We start from the raw sequence: 15688 nt of genomic DNA, 5'->3' as shown, positions 1-15688 counted from the left end.
TAAGAAAAGCAAAACAAATTTAAAAGGAATAAATCAATAAAATTAAAACAATTAGAAAAGATACACATTTAGATTAAAAAAATGAAAATATGTAATCTTTGGAAAGACCTATAAAGTTGACAAACTTCTAACAGGTTTGACAGAAAGGAGGACAAAGGAAAAAAGGAAATAAACATTTAAATAATATGAGAAATGAGAAAGACTAACTACAAAAAATGAAAAAAGAACATGACATATATCATATAATATATGCATATTACTTTGAAAGTTTAGATAACCCAAGCAATTTTCTAGAAAAATATAAACTACCACAGTTGGTTGAATTGAAGGAGGGAAAAGATCTGAATATTCCCAAATAAGAGAAGAGAATAAAATGATTATCAAAGCTATATATCACTCCCAAAGAGATGCTTTCAGGGAACTGATTTGGTTTTTCTTTAGTGTTTAAACAGTTTTAGAAAAGGAAAAAAAGAAACTTCTTTGGCTTTTCTAACCCAAATATGATAGGTATTACAGTATAAAACAAAGCTTATGACTATAAAATATAAACTAGTCTCTGATATACACAAGTTGCAATTAATAAAATATCACACATAACAAGAACTGCTCAAGCTACCAAATCAAATTCAGGACTGCAGGAAAGCAGTGTTATCTCAGGACAAGTAGGGGTTATTGCAGAGTGTAAGGATGATTCATTCTTAATAAATATTCTAATACAATTTATTTATACACTGAGGAAAAAGTAATATGAACTTGATCATTACTGAAATTATTTGCAAAAGAGGATTTTTAGTTCTAATTTTTAAAAATTCAAATTAAATTTACATTGAAAGAAAATAAGCTCTTACAATGATGAAAGTAATTTATAGCTAAGAACTATAAAAAATATACCCAATATGAAACCATTAGACTTTCACCTTCAAAAGTCAGGAACAGAATGAGCATGCTGAATACCAGTGCTATAATATAACACAGCTCTGAAGGTTCTGGCCAACCAGGTAAGAGAAGAAAAAGAAAAAGAAATGCACATGCATATGTATATGTATATGTACACATACATATGTACATAGGAAAGGAGAAAGACAAAATGTAATTGTTTCTTAATAATCTGATTATGAAGACTAGGGTAGCTGCATCCAAAATACAAAAGGCATCAGCTTTCTCATATGTCAGTACAAAGCTAAAAATCAGTCAAATAAACTTCCCAATAACCACTGGACCCAAACTGAGCTAGTTTTGTATTTTTATGCTGTCCCTTGCAACGCCCTATTTTTAGATGTTAACCTTTCTTTACATTAGGAAGACTTGCTTGAATGCAGGAGACAGACTGACCCTGAACAAGCCTAGCAGAAAGGGATATAGACACTGTGGACTCCAAGGCGCTCAGCAGAGTGGTTTTTTTCACATATGAAAACGCAGCTGCAAAGCGCTCCCCAAGGCTTCCATCTAACAGCTTCAGGGGGCAGGAGACCAACTTTCATTTTCAATGGAAAAATATCCAAAGGCAGGATTCTGATCGGTATATACCTGATCCAAACCTATGACCAAAAGTTGGGCCACTGAACTAATGTGAAGACCTTTGCAGTAACCCCAGGGACTGTAGGAAAGGAATGGCTCCTAAATAGGGAATGCTAAGCAGAAAATCTTATCACCTTTGTGCTTTAAAACAAAACAACTAAACTCTGATGGCTCCTTGCCATCAGGATAAATTCCTGTTTACCTTTTATACAAGACTTCACAATTTACTTCCACTCTGTGGTAGACTGTTTGCAAAGTAAGCACAAGGCTTTCCCTCCCTGTACCCTTTGCAATGTGGCTTTGCAGCTTCTCCCATCAAGAGGTGCAATATGGGCCTCCCTGGTGGCACAAGGGGTTAAGCACAGTACTGTGAGGCTGTCTGCAGCCTCTGCAGCATGAGTTTGATCCCTGGCCGGTGAGGCAGCTACCCACATGGCGGTGTAGACCTCTCCTGTCTTGCCCGCTGCTCCCATCAGCAGTGTACTTCGGTCAACCTGCCTGTTCTGTTCCCCACTCTGTCTCTGGTGAATCCTCTTACCCTTCGCTCCTCTGGCCTGAACCCCAGTTCTTGTATGCATAAATAAATCTTAAAAAAAAAAAAAAAAGCCGTGCAATCCACTTTCCTGTTCTTGGAGTCTGGGCTGCCATGCCTCATTCTGACAAATAGAATGTGACATAAGTGACAGTGTATGAATTCCATGCCCAGGACTCAAAGGATTGTGCTGTCACCTGCTTTCCTCTTAGAGGGTCTTAACATGGTGAGGAAACCAGTTTAGCAAACCCTGGGAAACTGTGGAGCAGAGACAGGCTGTCTCCCACGTAATATCCAAATGCCTGCACCCACATGGGTACCACAGTAAGAGCAGTAGAAGAATCACCCAGCTGAACCCATAGAATCATGCACAAATATTGGGTTGTCAGAAGAGTCATGACATATTTTTCTGTTTTTCAAGCAAAAATGCATCATGACTTTTCTGACAACCCAATAAAATCAATGCTGCTTTAAACAGTCTTTGAAAGGCTTGTTATTGCAGCCATAGGTAATTAATACACACCTTATTTATCTAGCCTGATCTTCTGTTCTTGCAGTACTTTATTTTCCAGTCTCACCGAACTTGGTACCATTCTCAGAAACCACAAGGCCCTTTCATGTTTCTAGGTCTTAGCACAGGCAACTTCTTCAGCCTAAAATGCTCTTTCTTGGGCCTCCCCTGGTGGCGCAGTGGTTGAGCGCTGGGCTGCGAAGCTGCCCGCAGCCTCTGCAGCACTGGTTCGATCACGGCCGGCCAGCACGGGTCCCACATGGCGCGCAGACCACTCCTGTCTTGCCCGCTGCTCCCCTCAGCAGTGTATTTTGTCAGTCTGCCTGTTCTGCTCCCCGCTCTGGCTCTGGTGAATTCTCTCACTCTCCCATGTTTCTGACTGTACCCAGTGCTTATATAAATAAATAAATCTTTTTTAAAAAAATGCTCTTTCTTCTAACCATCTCTATTTGGAAAATATCTATTCTTTCAGATCTAGTTCAAATTCTATCTACAATATATAAGGCTTCTCCAGCTTCCTTAAATTACACTCTCACTAGGGATCCATGCATTAACTTTTCTCTTTTGCCCTTTTCCATATTACACAGTCTGTTTATTTATTTATATTTCTGTCTCTCATTGTGAACTAACAGCTCCCTGAAGGCAAGAATTACATCCTATACACAACTGGGTCTTTAATACATATCAGAAGGCCTGAAATAGACAATGGATACTCAACAAACTGACAAAGGTGGGCTATAAATGAATTAGAGTTAGTCTTGAGAGTCACAAAAACCAAGCTGACTTATGACTTAGGATGCACAACATTTTTCTTCATTTTCATAGGATACCACAAATCTCAAAGTAAAATCACAGCAAAGCAATTTCTGGGGAAATATCAATTCACCATCTATTATTTGTATGAAAGAAACTGTTCCTTCTGACCCATGTTGACTATTTCTTCGGTTTCTCAGACTGAGTTTTGGTTGGTGATAACTCCTCCAGGTTACAAGGTCATCAATTGGTTTTTTTTTTTTTTTTTAAAGATTTATTTACTTATACAAGAACTGTGGTACAGGTCAGAGGCGCGGGAGGGTGAGAGAACTCACCAGAGAGCGCGGGGAGCAGAACAAGCAGACAGACCGAAGACACTGCTGAAGGGAGCAGTGGGCGAGGCAGGAGAGGTCTGCTGCGCCATGTGGTTTTCTCCCTGGCAGGCCGGGAATCGAACCCGCACTGCAGAGGCTGCAGTCAGCCTCACAGCGCAGCGCCCAACCCGCTGCGCCACCGGGGAGGCCCGAGGTCTTCAATTTGTCATAAAGACATTTCAAGAAACCATTTTCCTTCATAAGCCACTTTAAATTAATTTACCATGTCAAAATTCACCATGGATTATAAACTTGGCTTCCGTGACATAAAAAATGACTAAGGAGAAGCAAGTGCTGGGTCAGGGGACTCCAGGTGTGAAAGAATAAATTAAGAAAAAATAGTATTTATTTGCCAGATTTCTAAATTCTGGAACTACATAACAATCCTAGACATTTTGAAAGAGTTATAAGACAAGTAAAATTAATAATTCATTTTTGGGGAATGCCTCAAATTCCCCTTTGTAATAATCTCATATGGGGGGGCAAAGAAAGTAAAGAAATGCTTATGAACTACAAGTACTTTCTAGGAAAAGAAATAAATGTTGAGCCATCACAAACAATAAAAATGAATTCATTTTGTAGTTACCAAATTTTACTTTATTCAGAAAGCTATATATTGAAATTCAAAATACTCAATTTTTCAATGAGTGAGTCTGAGAAACACAGAAGTCAGTGAGTTTGAAATCTCAGGGAGATGATTCAGTGAAAAACAGGTCACACTGTGAGAAGTTATAGGAAAATAATACTGTGTGGAACACACATAGCAGATTATAAAGTGACGAGAGAGTGAGGCCACGGACACTCTGCTTGTTTAGATGACATTTGACTCATTTGACTCATTTGACTGATTTGATTCATTTGACTGATGTGACTCATTTCTTTCTGCCTTGAGTAAACAATTCACTGGTGGTTCACCAGTGGCCAAATCATGATCAAGAACTGCTCCCTGCCTTGACTGCTGCCAGCTGGAGCTCTTTTTGAAGAGAATCTAGACTAAAAACACCTTAGATAAGACCAAGAAAGTAGATGGGCCTTGATGCCACAATTTCTTCTCCTTATTAAACATGGGTTAATTGTCCAAGAGATGTTGACCTCTTAAGAATTTATTATTAAAACTATTTCATTTGAACGGCGATGTGAGTAGATGACGGAGAACTGAAATACATCTTTCTCCTCATATTTATTCTTCTAGATAACACAAGGGAACTAACAAACACTAGTACCTAGAAGAGATGATAAGGCACACCCTACTGGACAGGTGAGACACTCTCACCACCCAGATATAGATATCATTTAAGTCATGGAGGGTGAGGAGAAATGAGTCTCTTCACGGATTCCTGCATGGAAATGTGAAGTGTCCCCCGAACAGTCAATTGTCTTCAGATAGTGTGAAAGATAAGACATTCTGGTCTAGAAAAGGTTAAGGTTAATGAAGGTGAAGAAATGTGATGGGGTCGAGAGAATAGGTGAATTTAAAAATTACAATTAATACAGCTGAGTTACATTTTTATTGATTTGTTTTTTACAGTGATTGATTATACATGACATGAAATTCATCATCTTAACCATTTATAATCAAACAATTCAATGGTACATTCCCAGTGCTGTGTAACCTTCACCACTATTACTTTCCAGAGCTTTTTCATCACTCCAAATAAAAACTGTACTCATTAAACAAGAACTCCATTTTATTTTCCACCTCCCTGTGCCCCTGATAATTTCCACTCTGCCTTCTGTTTCTATGAACTTGCCTATTACATAGAACCTTAAATGAGGGGAATCCTATATCTGTCTTTCTGTGTCTTATTTCCCTTAGACTAACATTTTCAAGGTTTATCCACACCACAGCATATATCAACACCTCATTTCAATTCATATTCCCAGTAGGGCACAAGGGTTTCCTTACTCCAGATCCTTGTGAACACTTATTATTTCTTGTCTTTTTTGATAGCAGCGATTCTATTATCAAAGGCGTGAAGTGATATCTCATTGTGATTTTAATTTACATTGCCCTGATAATCAGTGACAATGAGCCCCTTTTCACTTACCTGTGTCTCTTGCTTTTAAGATTTGTTAGGTAGGATTAGAGTAGAACTCGGTCTAAGGCTAACTGTTCTCCACATCTGATTCAAGACTTCTCTTGAGTACTTTTCTCCACGAATCCTGATGTTTCTAGTCTGGTTGGTGGGAAGAGGTACTCTTTCCAGTTCTGCATGAACTCCAGGTACTGTTACCGCTAATCTTTTTGCCAACCTCAGGGAATTTCCTTCCACGTTTATGTGGATCAGTTCACAGCTGAATATCTTGAGGGCAACTATCTTTGGTTCTCTTCCTGAGTGATTACTTTTGAGGACTGTCATGACAATTGTAGTCACCTTGATCTCGGTTCTCTCAGCCTCATTTCTTCAACTCAGCTCTGCCAGCACCACAGTCCTATAAACCCTCTTAAGGGCCTCCCAGGTGGCGCAGCGGTTGAGCGCTGGGTTGCGAAGCTGCCCGCGGCCTCTGCAGCGCTGGTTCGATCCCCAGCTGTTCCCCGGCCACCGGAGGAGGGTCCCACATGGCGCGCAGACCTCTCCTGCCGCCCGCTGCTCCCCTCAGCAGTGTACCTCAGTCCTTCTGCCTGCTCTGCTCCCTGCTCTGGCTCTGGTGAAATCTCTCACCCTCCCGCGCTTCTGACTGTACCCAGTGCATGTATAAACAAAACAAACAAACAAATAAATAAATAAAACATGCCTCTATTTAAAAAAAAAAAAAAAAAAAATAAACCCTCTTAAGGCAGCAAGTTGGGGTACATAAAGCTCACCTTATTCCCTATCTCTCAAAGAATCACTGTCCTTCTTTATTTATATAGCACCTTGCAAAACATGCTTTTATATCATTTGTCAGTTTTTCTGTGGTTTTGGGCAGGTGCATAAAGCTGGCCCCCCAAATTGGCTTGAAGTGAAAGACTCAACTGATTTTATTCCAGGTATGGGGTTCCATGGTCCCATTTCTTCCTGCATGTAGTAATATTTGATTGGAAGTGAGAAACTGAATTTTACATTGTTAAATTCTAGATTCATCATATATTTTTCAACAAACATTGGAACTTTTTTCTAGTATTCTAGAAGTATTCATGTCCTACCCTCTTTGAACTCTAATCTCTGTCTCCCCTCAACTCAGCCAGACTGCCAGGCGAGTTTGGGTTCCCCTCTCTTCACTGCAGTTCAGAAATTGCCTCCATGCCGGAAGTCTAAGAAATGGGAGCACTATTCTCAATTATTACCTTTGTCTTAAGGGTCAAGTCCTGTGTTGTCTATTCTGTCCAGCAGGGGTTGTTTCTTATATCTTCTGAGTTTCTAATTATTAAGGCAGGAAATTCTCTACCCTTTCAATTCCCTTTAGGTTAGAAGTAGAAATTTCTAAATTTATTTTGAAAATTTATTTTCAAATGTGCTGGGTCATTTTGATTAGTCTGTTGACTTTAAATTCCTATAATTTCTATAAACATTTCATACACACTTGATCTATAATCCACTATCTAATATTTTTGGTGTTTAAATCTGTTGTTTCTATTCACCCTCACTGATGGTGATTTATTTCCCTGAGTGGCTTGTGATTTTTTTTTGGTAATAAACACATATTTAGTTAATCTTAACCTGCAAAAACCTTACATTTTAGGTACTTTTCTTTAAAGGTTCTCAGCATAAGATTCTGCAAGAAGCAAGAATCGAAAACCTCTTTAGGTCCCTTCCAGGGGTCTCTCCCCAATCAAGGATTCTTCAGTGCATCCACCTGTCCCTTTTCTTTCTAAATATTGTGATCAACACACACCCTGAGGGAGAGCCTTCCTCTTTATGGGCTTAATCTCATTGCTCCAGTTTCAGTTGTGGGGTTTTTTTTTTGTTTGTTTGTTTTTTTGTTTTTTGGCGGCGTGTGTGGACTGTGTGTATTTCCTTTCTTTCTTTAAGAACAGCAGAAAGGGCCCTCACAGTCAAAGCATCAACTTGAAACCTAGATTTCTTGCTTCCTCTCTTGTTGATGTTATCACTTGGAGAGGTCACCTGCCCTTGACCTTCAACTATGACCTCTACTTCAAGATCTTCAAATTAATACCTCCAGCTTTACCATTTCCCCCATATTTTAAATCCCACTCTGCCAATTACTTCTTATTGGACATGACCATCTGGACATGCATCTGATTTAGACTCAGTATATTAAAATGAAAAAATATATTTCTGTTCTGTCTCTACATGCCCAAGAATTTTTCCTTCCATTTACAAACCTCAAATATCTTAAATTGGAAGTGATTTCAATAATTCGTTTTAAAAATGAGGAATTTGAGAACCAAGAACATTAAATAAAATATTGCTTATCACTTTTAATCAATTGCTCTAATCAAATACACTTTTACTACATTCCTCCATCTTATTTTAAAAAAATCAGTAGTTTCCTTTTTGCCTAATTCTTAAAACCCCTGCAGATCTTATGGTCAGAGTATTCTGTTTCACTAGTCCCATCTCTTCAAGTGAAGTTTCTCCTTAAACAAGAACAAAACTTCAATGGTTTCCCAATAGATTTCATAGATTTCTATTTAACATTTAAGGATTATCAAAATCCAGTTTTATAGCCAACTATTCCCATACGTAAGGATTCTATGTTGCACACAGGGCATCTATTCCCCCCAATTTTACCCCTTCTCACAGCACCACCCTAGAAGAGGTTTGTCTTCCATTCAACTCCGTCAAAATTCTACCTCTCCCTCAAAAGATGCCTCAAATCTGAATTCCTTTGAAACCCCATCGAGCTGAAATAAATTAGTCCATGTAATTTTTTTGGCATTTCTGATCTACACATTTATAAAACACATTCAATTCTGTTTTATACGGTGGGTTTTTGAAACGCTTACATTCTTTCTTTCAAAGCTTCCCCAGGCAGAAAGTACTTCTACCTGTTCTGTGTTCCCAACAATGCTCAGCACAGTGCTGGCACCTGGGAGTGCAGGGGGGCTGGCTACAGAAGAAAGCTCAAGCGTCTTACCTTGGTGATGTCCGTGTGGTCTTTGAGCCCATTGGTCATGCACCAGTATCGCCACACGTTCAAGGCATAGCGTGTGGCTTTGGTGGTGTTTGGGCTTACTGCACTGGTACACAGATCATTCAAGTCATCATTAACATTAAATACGGGAAATTTGTTGAGCTTAGTAGAATAGGCTAGAAACAAAAACAACAAAAGGCATTAAGATAATTTGCCATTTCTTCTTTGGAGAATTAAAAATTTTAGGATCATGTTAAATAACAGAAAACTCCAACAGATAACACTTTAACAATGCAATTTCAAACAAGTACATGTATATTAGAATAAATAGTAGGAACAATATTTCTATCATGGGACTGATGCAATAACCTTACTGTAAATACTAACTGATGCACTAATGCAGGTACTCCAATAATGGAAGGAAAATATGAATTTGGAAAAACCAAGAATATTCTAGCTAGCATCTTCACTGGAAAAAGATAGCATTTCTACTAATAACCAAAAAAAAAAAAAAAGGAGGAAAAGTTACATATCCTTTCTTTTTACTCTTAGCACATAAAGAACTGCTATCACTCTGTAATATATAGTCCAAATGTCTTATGTGCAAATCCTGGGCAGCCTAGAATTAAATGGTGTTAGCACATTTCTTTAATTTTTTCACCCCACAAATCAAGAGAGACTTATACTTGGACTCTACAGCTCATCAGCTAGTTTAGAACGGAAGGCTAGGCGAGTGCACACCATCTCTCAGCTAATACTGTCTCTGTGTCTATATTTGAGAGAGTTCTCAGTTTTCCAGTTTTCAACTTTGACACCCTGAAAGGCAGTCTACTCATGGGTGCGGCTTGGTCTGCTCACTACAACTAGTGAAGACTATGTGCAGACCCTACGCTCAACTATCACAGCAACGGTGAACTGTGTCCACATGCATCATATAGTTAACCATTAGCAAGATCTAAGGAAATCCCCATAAAGTAGGAATAATGATGAACCTAGACTTACATTTTAAAATATGAGCATAAAACAAGCACCAGCTGGCAACTGGGGAAAACCTAGCCACTAATTCCACATTCCCTTCCCTTCCCTAACACCCCAATAAACACCCAAAATATATCATTACTCAGACTAGAGAGCATAATATACCCTTAAGAACAGATTTCTTTGGGAATGGAAAAATAGGAGAACAAGGAAGATCCTGGAAATGATAAACGATTGTCAAGACATTATTTTGAAACACTGAAGAGTTGAGTGTTACAATGAACATGGCTAATAGACAATAGATGATCTGGAAGGAATTCTCCCTGAAGGACAGGGAGAGCAATGAAAAATTTAAAACTATGAAGCTGAAATTAAGTAGCATGGAAAATAGCTACAGGAGACTCAAAATCCATCTTATAAGAATTCAAAAGAAAAAATTATAAGATGATAGCATAAAATAAAATAATCAATGAAATAATCCATGAGAAGGTCCATAAATATGAAAGAAAGATTTTATTGTTTAGGATGTTATAGTTCATGAACTGTTAAACAACATAAAGAGAATTCTATAATCTTTCTGGTGGTGGGGAAGGAAGTCATTAACACAGTAGTAAGAATTAGATTTATAATTTGGAACACCAAATGTTAAAAACATGACTCAGTCTCCTCAGAGTTGTGAGTGAAAAGGACTATAAATGAACAGTCTTATTTCCTAGCAAAAATATTATTCAAGTGTAAGCCAAAAGGAAAACATTTTTAATCATGAAAGAAGTAATGAAGTAACAACCACATTCTCTTTATTTAAAAAAAAAAAAGATTAGGGCCTCCCTGGTGGCGAAGCAGTTGAGCACTGGGCTGCAAAGTTGCCTGCAGCCTCTGCAGTGCTCGTTCGATCGATCCCTGGCCACCGGTGAGGGTCCCATATGGCGCACAGACCTCTTGGCCGCGCCCGCTGCTCCCCTCAGCAATGTACTTAGTCAGTCTGCCTGTTCTGCTCCCTGCTCTGGCTCTGGTGAATTCTCTCACCCTCCCGCACTTATGACTGTACCCAGTGCTTGTATAAATAAATAAATAAATAAATAAATAAATAAATAAATAAATAAATCTTAAAAAAAAAGATTAGTTGTGGATATTTGCCAACAAAACAAAAAGTGAATCACAAAAGGGAAAGATATTCAGTATGTGATATAGTAAGGAATAAAGAATTTATTTTTAACACTTAGTAGTGTATAAGTTAAGCTTAACACAATTGTTAAGAAAGAATTGTGAAGACAGATGAGTCATGAATAAACAATCTCTTGAACCAAAATTCCTCATGATTTCAGTCACATATGGGGAAAGGGATGGAAGATATAAGTGACTGAGATATCATTCTGTTTAGGAAAGGCAGAGAGCAAAGAGGATAAAAGAAGGAACAGATTGCCAGTATGAATTAATCCTTTATATTAAAAACATGTCTAAAACTGCTAAAACAAAACAAAGAAACAACTATGACATTAGATAATTTTTAAATCAGAGTCAATAAAGGAATATTAAAAAAAAAGAATTAAAACCAAAAATTAAACATCTGTAACTTATCCACCAAAATTCAGGACAAGTTAACAACAGAAATAAAGAACCAAGAAAGAAAGTGTGTTGTGGATGGACTTCATCATCAAATTATTCTAACATTTAAGGAACAAATAATGCCAAACTTAAAACGTCTGCTAATGAACAGAAAAAAAGGAATACTACCCAATATCTTTTCTAGGGCAGTGTAAGATTCCCATGGAAAAAAATTGCAAGAAAAATACAATCAAAGAAAATTACAAGCCAACACAGCTCACAGACACAAAAGCCTTAACACAACATGAGCAAATTGAATGCTTGTCTCACACCATATGCAAGCAAAACAAAGGCGACAATTTTTTGGAACTTGGGGCAGCTACATAATTTTAAACAGGACATCAAAATTACTAGTGCAAATGTAAGCTATTGATAAGTTGACTTATATCCAAATAAAAAGATGTTTATCAAAATGTACCACCAAGGGAATGAAAAGACAAGACAAATAGTGGGAGGAGATAGGCAAAGTGTATATATCTAACAAATCAATTAAAAGATACAGTCCAGGGCCTCCCCGGTGGCGCAGCGGTTGAGTGCTGGGTTTTCGCAACCTCTGTTGCCCGCAGCCTCTGCAGCGCCAGTTCAATCCCCGGCCACCGGGCGAGGGTCCCACATGGCATGCAGACCTCTCCTGCCACCCACTGCTCCCCTCAGCAGTGTATTTCGTCAGTCTGCCTGTTCTGCTCTCCGCTCTGGCTCTGGTGAATTCTCTTCGCCCTCCCACGCATCTAACTGTACCCAGTACTTGCATAAATAAATCTTAAAAAAAAAACACAGTCCAATTAAAAATGGACAAACTTGAACAGGCATAGCACAAATGAAGATGTCTACTCAAAATGTCTATGATGAAAAAAAAACTGCAAATGTCAAGTGCTGACAAGGATGCGGAACAAGAGAACACTTTACCCAGCTGGTAGGTTCTATTTATTCAGCCACTTTGGAAACTGCCTGACAGTGTCTATTATAAAAACACAACTATTCTATGATAATCCTATTCTGGAGACTATATCCAAGAGAATGTGACATATGTGTACCAAAAGGCATTTACGTATGTGCATTCATAGGTATAATTAATAATAAACAGCCCAAAGAGGAAATAGTCCATAAACAACAGAATGCAGATGAAGTTGTACAATATTTGTGCAATGAATTATTATGCAACAATGTCAAAGACTGACCACTAGAATGAACTAATTGCAAAAACAAGGATGAATCCCACAAATATAATGCTAAGCAAAAGACATTAGGCACAAGAGCGTATATTGAAATGGTCCATTTATCTGATTCAAAGTCAGATAAAATTATTCTGTGGTGAAATCACATAGTGGTTACAAAGAAAGGGTAGACAGGGGAAGATTCTAGGGTTCAGGTAATGAGCTGTTTTTCTTTTAGGTGGTGGTTACGCCAATGTTTGCTTCATAAAAATTAACCCAGATTTATATTAATGATTTGCACACTCTTCTGACTGTATAATTCAGTAAGAACATTTAAAAAAACACTTGAAAGTAAAAACATAGGGGCCTCCCTGATGGCGCTAGGGGTTAAATGCAGCACTATGAAGCATCCACAGTCACTGCACCACAAGTTCAATCCCAGGCCAGGGAGCTAACCCCCGTGGTGCAGCAGACCTCTCCTGACTTGCCTGCTGTTCCCCTCAGCAGTGTATTTCAGTCAGTCTGCCTGTTCTGTTCCCCACTCTGTCTCTGGTGAATCCTCTCACCCCCACACCTCTGGCCTGTATCTCAGCTCTTGTATGCACAAATAAAATCTTTTTTTAAAAAATTAAAAACATATATGCAAACCTAATAAACGAACTTATGCCATGTACCAGGATAGGAAGACTCAATTATAGAAAACTTTAATTTCACCAAGCAATTTTGAATGTAATTTGAATTAAAACCCCCCATTTTGTTGTTACTTGTTGTTACAGGTTGATTCTTATGTTTATCTAGGAGAGTAAATACATGAGAAAAAAGAAGACAATTTTGAAAATAATTGGGAGGCCTTGCCCTGAAAGATATAAGCATGTATTATACACTACAGTAATTCAAATGGTAAGTTCTGGTAAAAAAATCGGCAAATTGATCAGAAGAGTCAGAGAAGGTCTGGGTAAATATGCAAATTGAGTATATAGTAAAGGCTTTGATTCAAATTACTGGGGAAATGAACTCTTCCATAAACGTTTTGGGGTAATAAGCTATTAAGTGGATCTTTTTTCATAGAGCTCTTTCCATAAAGAACACCATTTTCAAGATTTTCTAAGTAAAAAAATTCTTTCTTAGCATGACATAATGCAGTGATTAAAAAAAATAGATTTACAAATCAGGTGACCTAAATATTCAAAAGTTCTGCATTCAGTAAATTTTAAAAGACAAAAAGCAGACCTAGCGAAAATTCTTTTAACATCAAATGTGGAGTATATAGGGAAAGATCCTACAAATCAATTGGAAAAAGATAACTTACTAGAAAATAGAGCAAGGATGTGACAGGCAATTATTTGTAGAACAAAAAAAAAAAAAGTATTCAGAATAGTCAGACATCATCAAACTGAGATGCATTTCATTTATTAGATTGATGTGATGAAAATATAAAAAGGTTCAAATTTAGGGCCTCCTTGGTGGCGCAAGGTTTAGACAGTGCTATCAAGCACTGCCAGCCACTGCAGCACGGGTTCAATCCCCAGACAGCCACGGAGCTACACACATAGCACAGCAGACCTCTCCTGCCTCTCCTGCTGCTCCCCTCAGCAGTGTATTTCAGTAGGTCTGCCTGTTCTGCTCCCCACTCTTTCTGGTGAATCCTCTCACCCACAACACCTCTGGCTTACACCCCAGTTCTTATATGTATAAATAAGTAAATCTTTATTAAAAAACAAATTTAAATATTGGCTAGGATATGGGATGATTTGCACTAGTGTAGAAAAAATTTGCATTTGGAAGAGACACGTCACATTGGTTAGCAACCAGTGGTGTGGGACTTTCAAGTTTTAAACATGAATGTGTTATTGTTTCTAGTTATTAAAAATCATTAGGACTTTGGAAATATGAATGTAGGAAAAATGTTTTTATTTGACCCAGGAAGTTCTCTTTTAGACGTTCATCCTAAGGATTTAATCACAGGTATGTAAAAAATGTCTGCCAAGGATGTTCTTTAAGGAAAATTTATAAAAGGGAAAAGCTGGAAACAAATTCTATCCTAGGGAAGCACTGTAAAATAAATTTTGGTATTATGCAATGGAAAACTATTTAATTACATAATATTCATACTTTCAAAGGCTAAAGGTCTTTTGCAAATGTAGAAAGCAGTAAATACGGTTTGACTACAATTTTTGAAATATATTTCATGTATAAAAATTACAAAATATTAGAAGTTGCTATTTATGGATGGAAGTTTTCTGTGACTTTTATTTCCTATTTTATTATTTATTAGTATTGCCAAATTATTAACAATGACTGTATTAAAATTTTAAAAACATTCTAAATTTTAATAAAGAGAATGCTTTTTAAAAAATAGTTCAGTTTGGGCCTCCCTGGTGGTGCAGCGGTTGAGCGCTGGGCTGCAAAGCTGCCTGCAGCCTCTGCAGCACCGGTTTGATTCCCAGCCACCCCAGGTGAGGGTCCCACATTCACATGAAGGTGAGTTCTCTCACCCTCCCATGCTTCTGACTGTACCCAGTGCTTGTATAAATAAATAAATCTTAAAAAAAAAAAATAGTTCAGTTTGAAAATGTTTGCCACCAAATTCAATGTTTGCCTTTACCATTAGTTTTTTATTTTCAACATTAAGTATTAATACCTATTAATCATTTTAGTTACTTAAAATCTTGGAAAAGATGATTATGAGTAAATTAAAAATAAAGAAAAGTTAGAAAACACTTGTCTGACTTATAGGCTAAATACTACTCAACTTGAATTCTAGTATTTTCCTCCTACTGGGGAAATAAATTTAATCACATTTTAAATGTATAACTTATAAACACATTTAAAGATAACTTCCTTGTTTCATAAGTACAAGGAAAATATAAGCTTTAACTACTTAAAAAAGTAATTTTAATACAATTTAAAATACTATCATACAAAAAAATAGTCATTTTTAATTGGAGTATTCAGCTTTCTATGAGTAAAAACTTTGATGGGTAATTTAGAGATAAATAAGAAAAACGCTCTCTAAAATAGGTGACTTTGAGAGAAACTTACAAATTCTGGTGTTTCAACAAGGTTTTTGTCATTTTAGTGATACAACAAAGTTGTATTGACGTTAACAATTATAATCATTTTCAACAACCATTCCTTTTCTGCTCAAAGAACACTTCCAGATGTGCTAAATGCAGTGAAGAGCACACGGGGAATTATAGCTGACCAAAGATATTTTCCTGAACATGAGGAAGCTTGGAACCCG

At 37.4% G+C, this 15688-nt stretch overlaps 1 protein-coding gene across 2 annotated transcripts in view; it reads right to left on the bottom strand.

The window, feature by feature from the left end:
- The window catches only part of KIAA1958 (KIAA1958 ortholog), a 131273-nt gene that overhangs the window by 11126 nt on the left and 104459 nt on the right, over nt 1-15688 (bottom strand). Inside the window, exon 3 of one of the 2 annotated variants that reach the window (XM_037495239.2) lies at nt 8711-8883. In XM_037495239.2, the coding sequence (XP_037351136.1) occupies nt 8711-8883 (173 nt within the window). Of the gene's footprint in view, nt 1-8710; nt 8884-15688 lie in introns of those variants that run through there. The other variant, XM_037495238.2, reaches the window with a different exon arrangement.

Source organism: Talpa occidentalis, unplaced genomic scaffold, assembly GCF_014898055.3.
Source record: "Talpa occidentalis isolate TD23 unplaced genomic scaffold, MPIMG_talOcc4v2.1 talOcc4.7, whole genome shotgun sequence".
NCBI classification, from domain to species: Eukaryota; Metazoa; Chordata; class Mammalia; order Eulipotyphla; family Talpidae; genus Talpa; species Talpa occidentalis.
The sequence above is the reverse complement of the archived record's forward strand: the minus strand, read 5'-3'. Positions and strand labels throughout refer to the sequence as shown.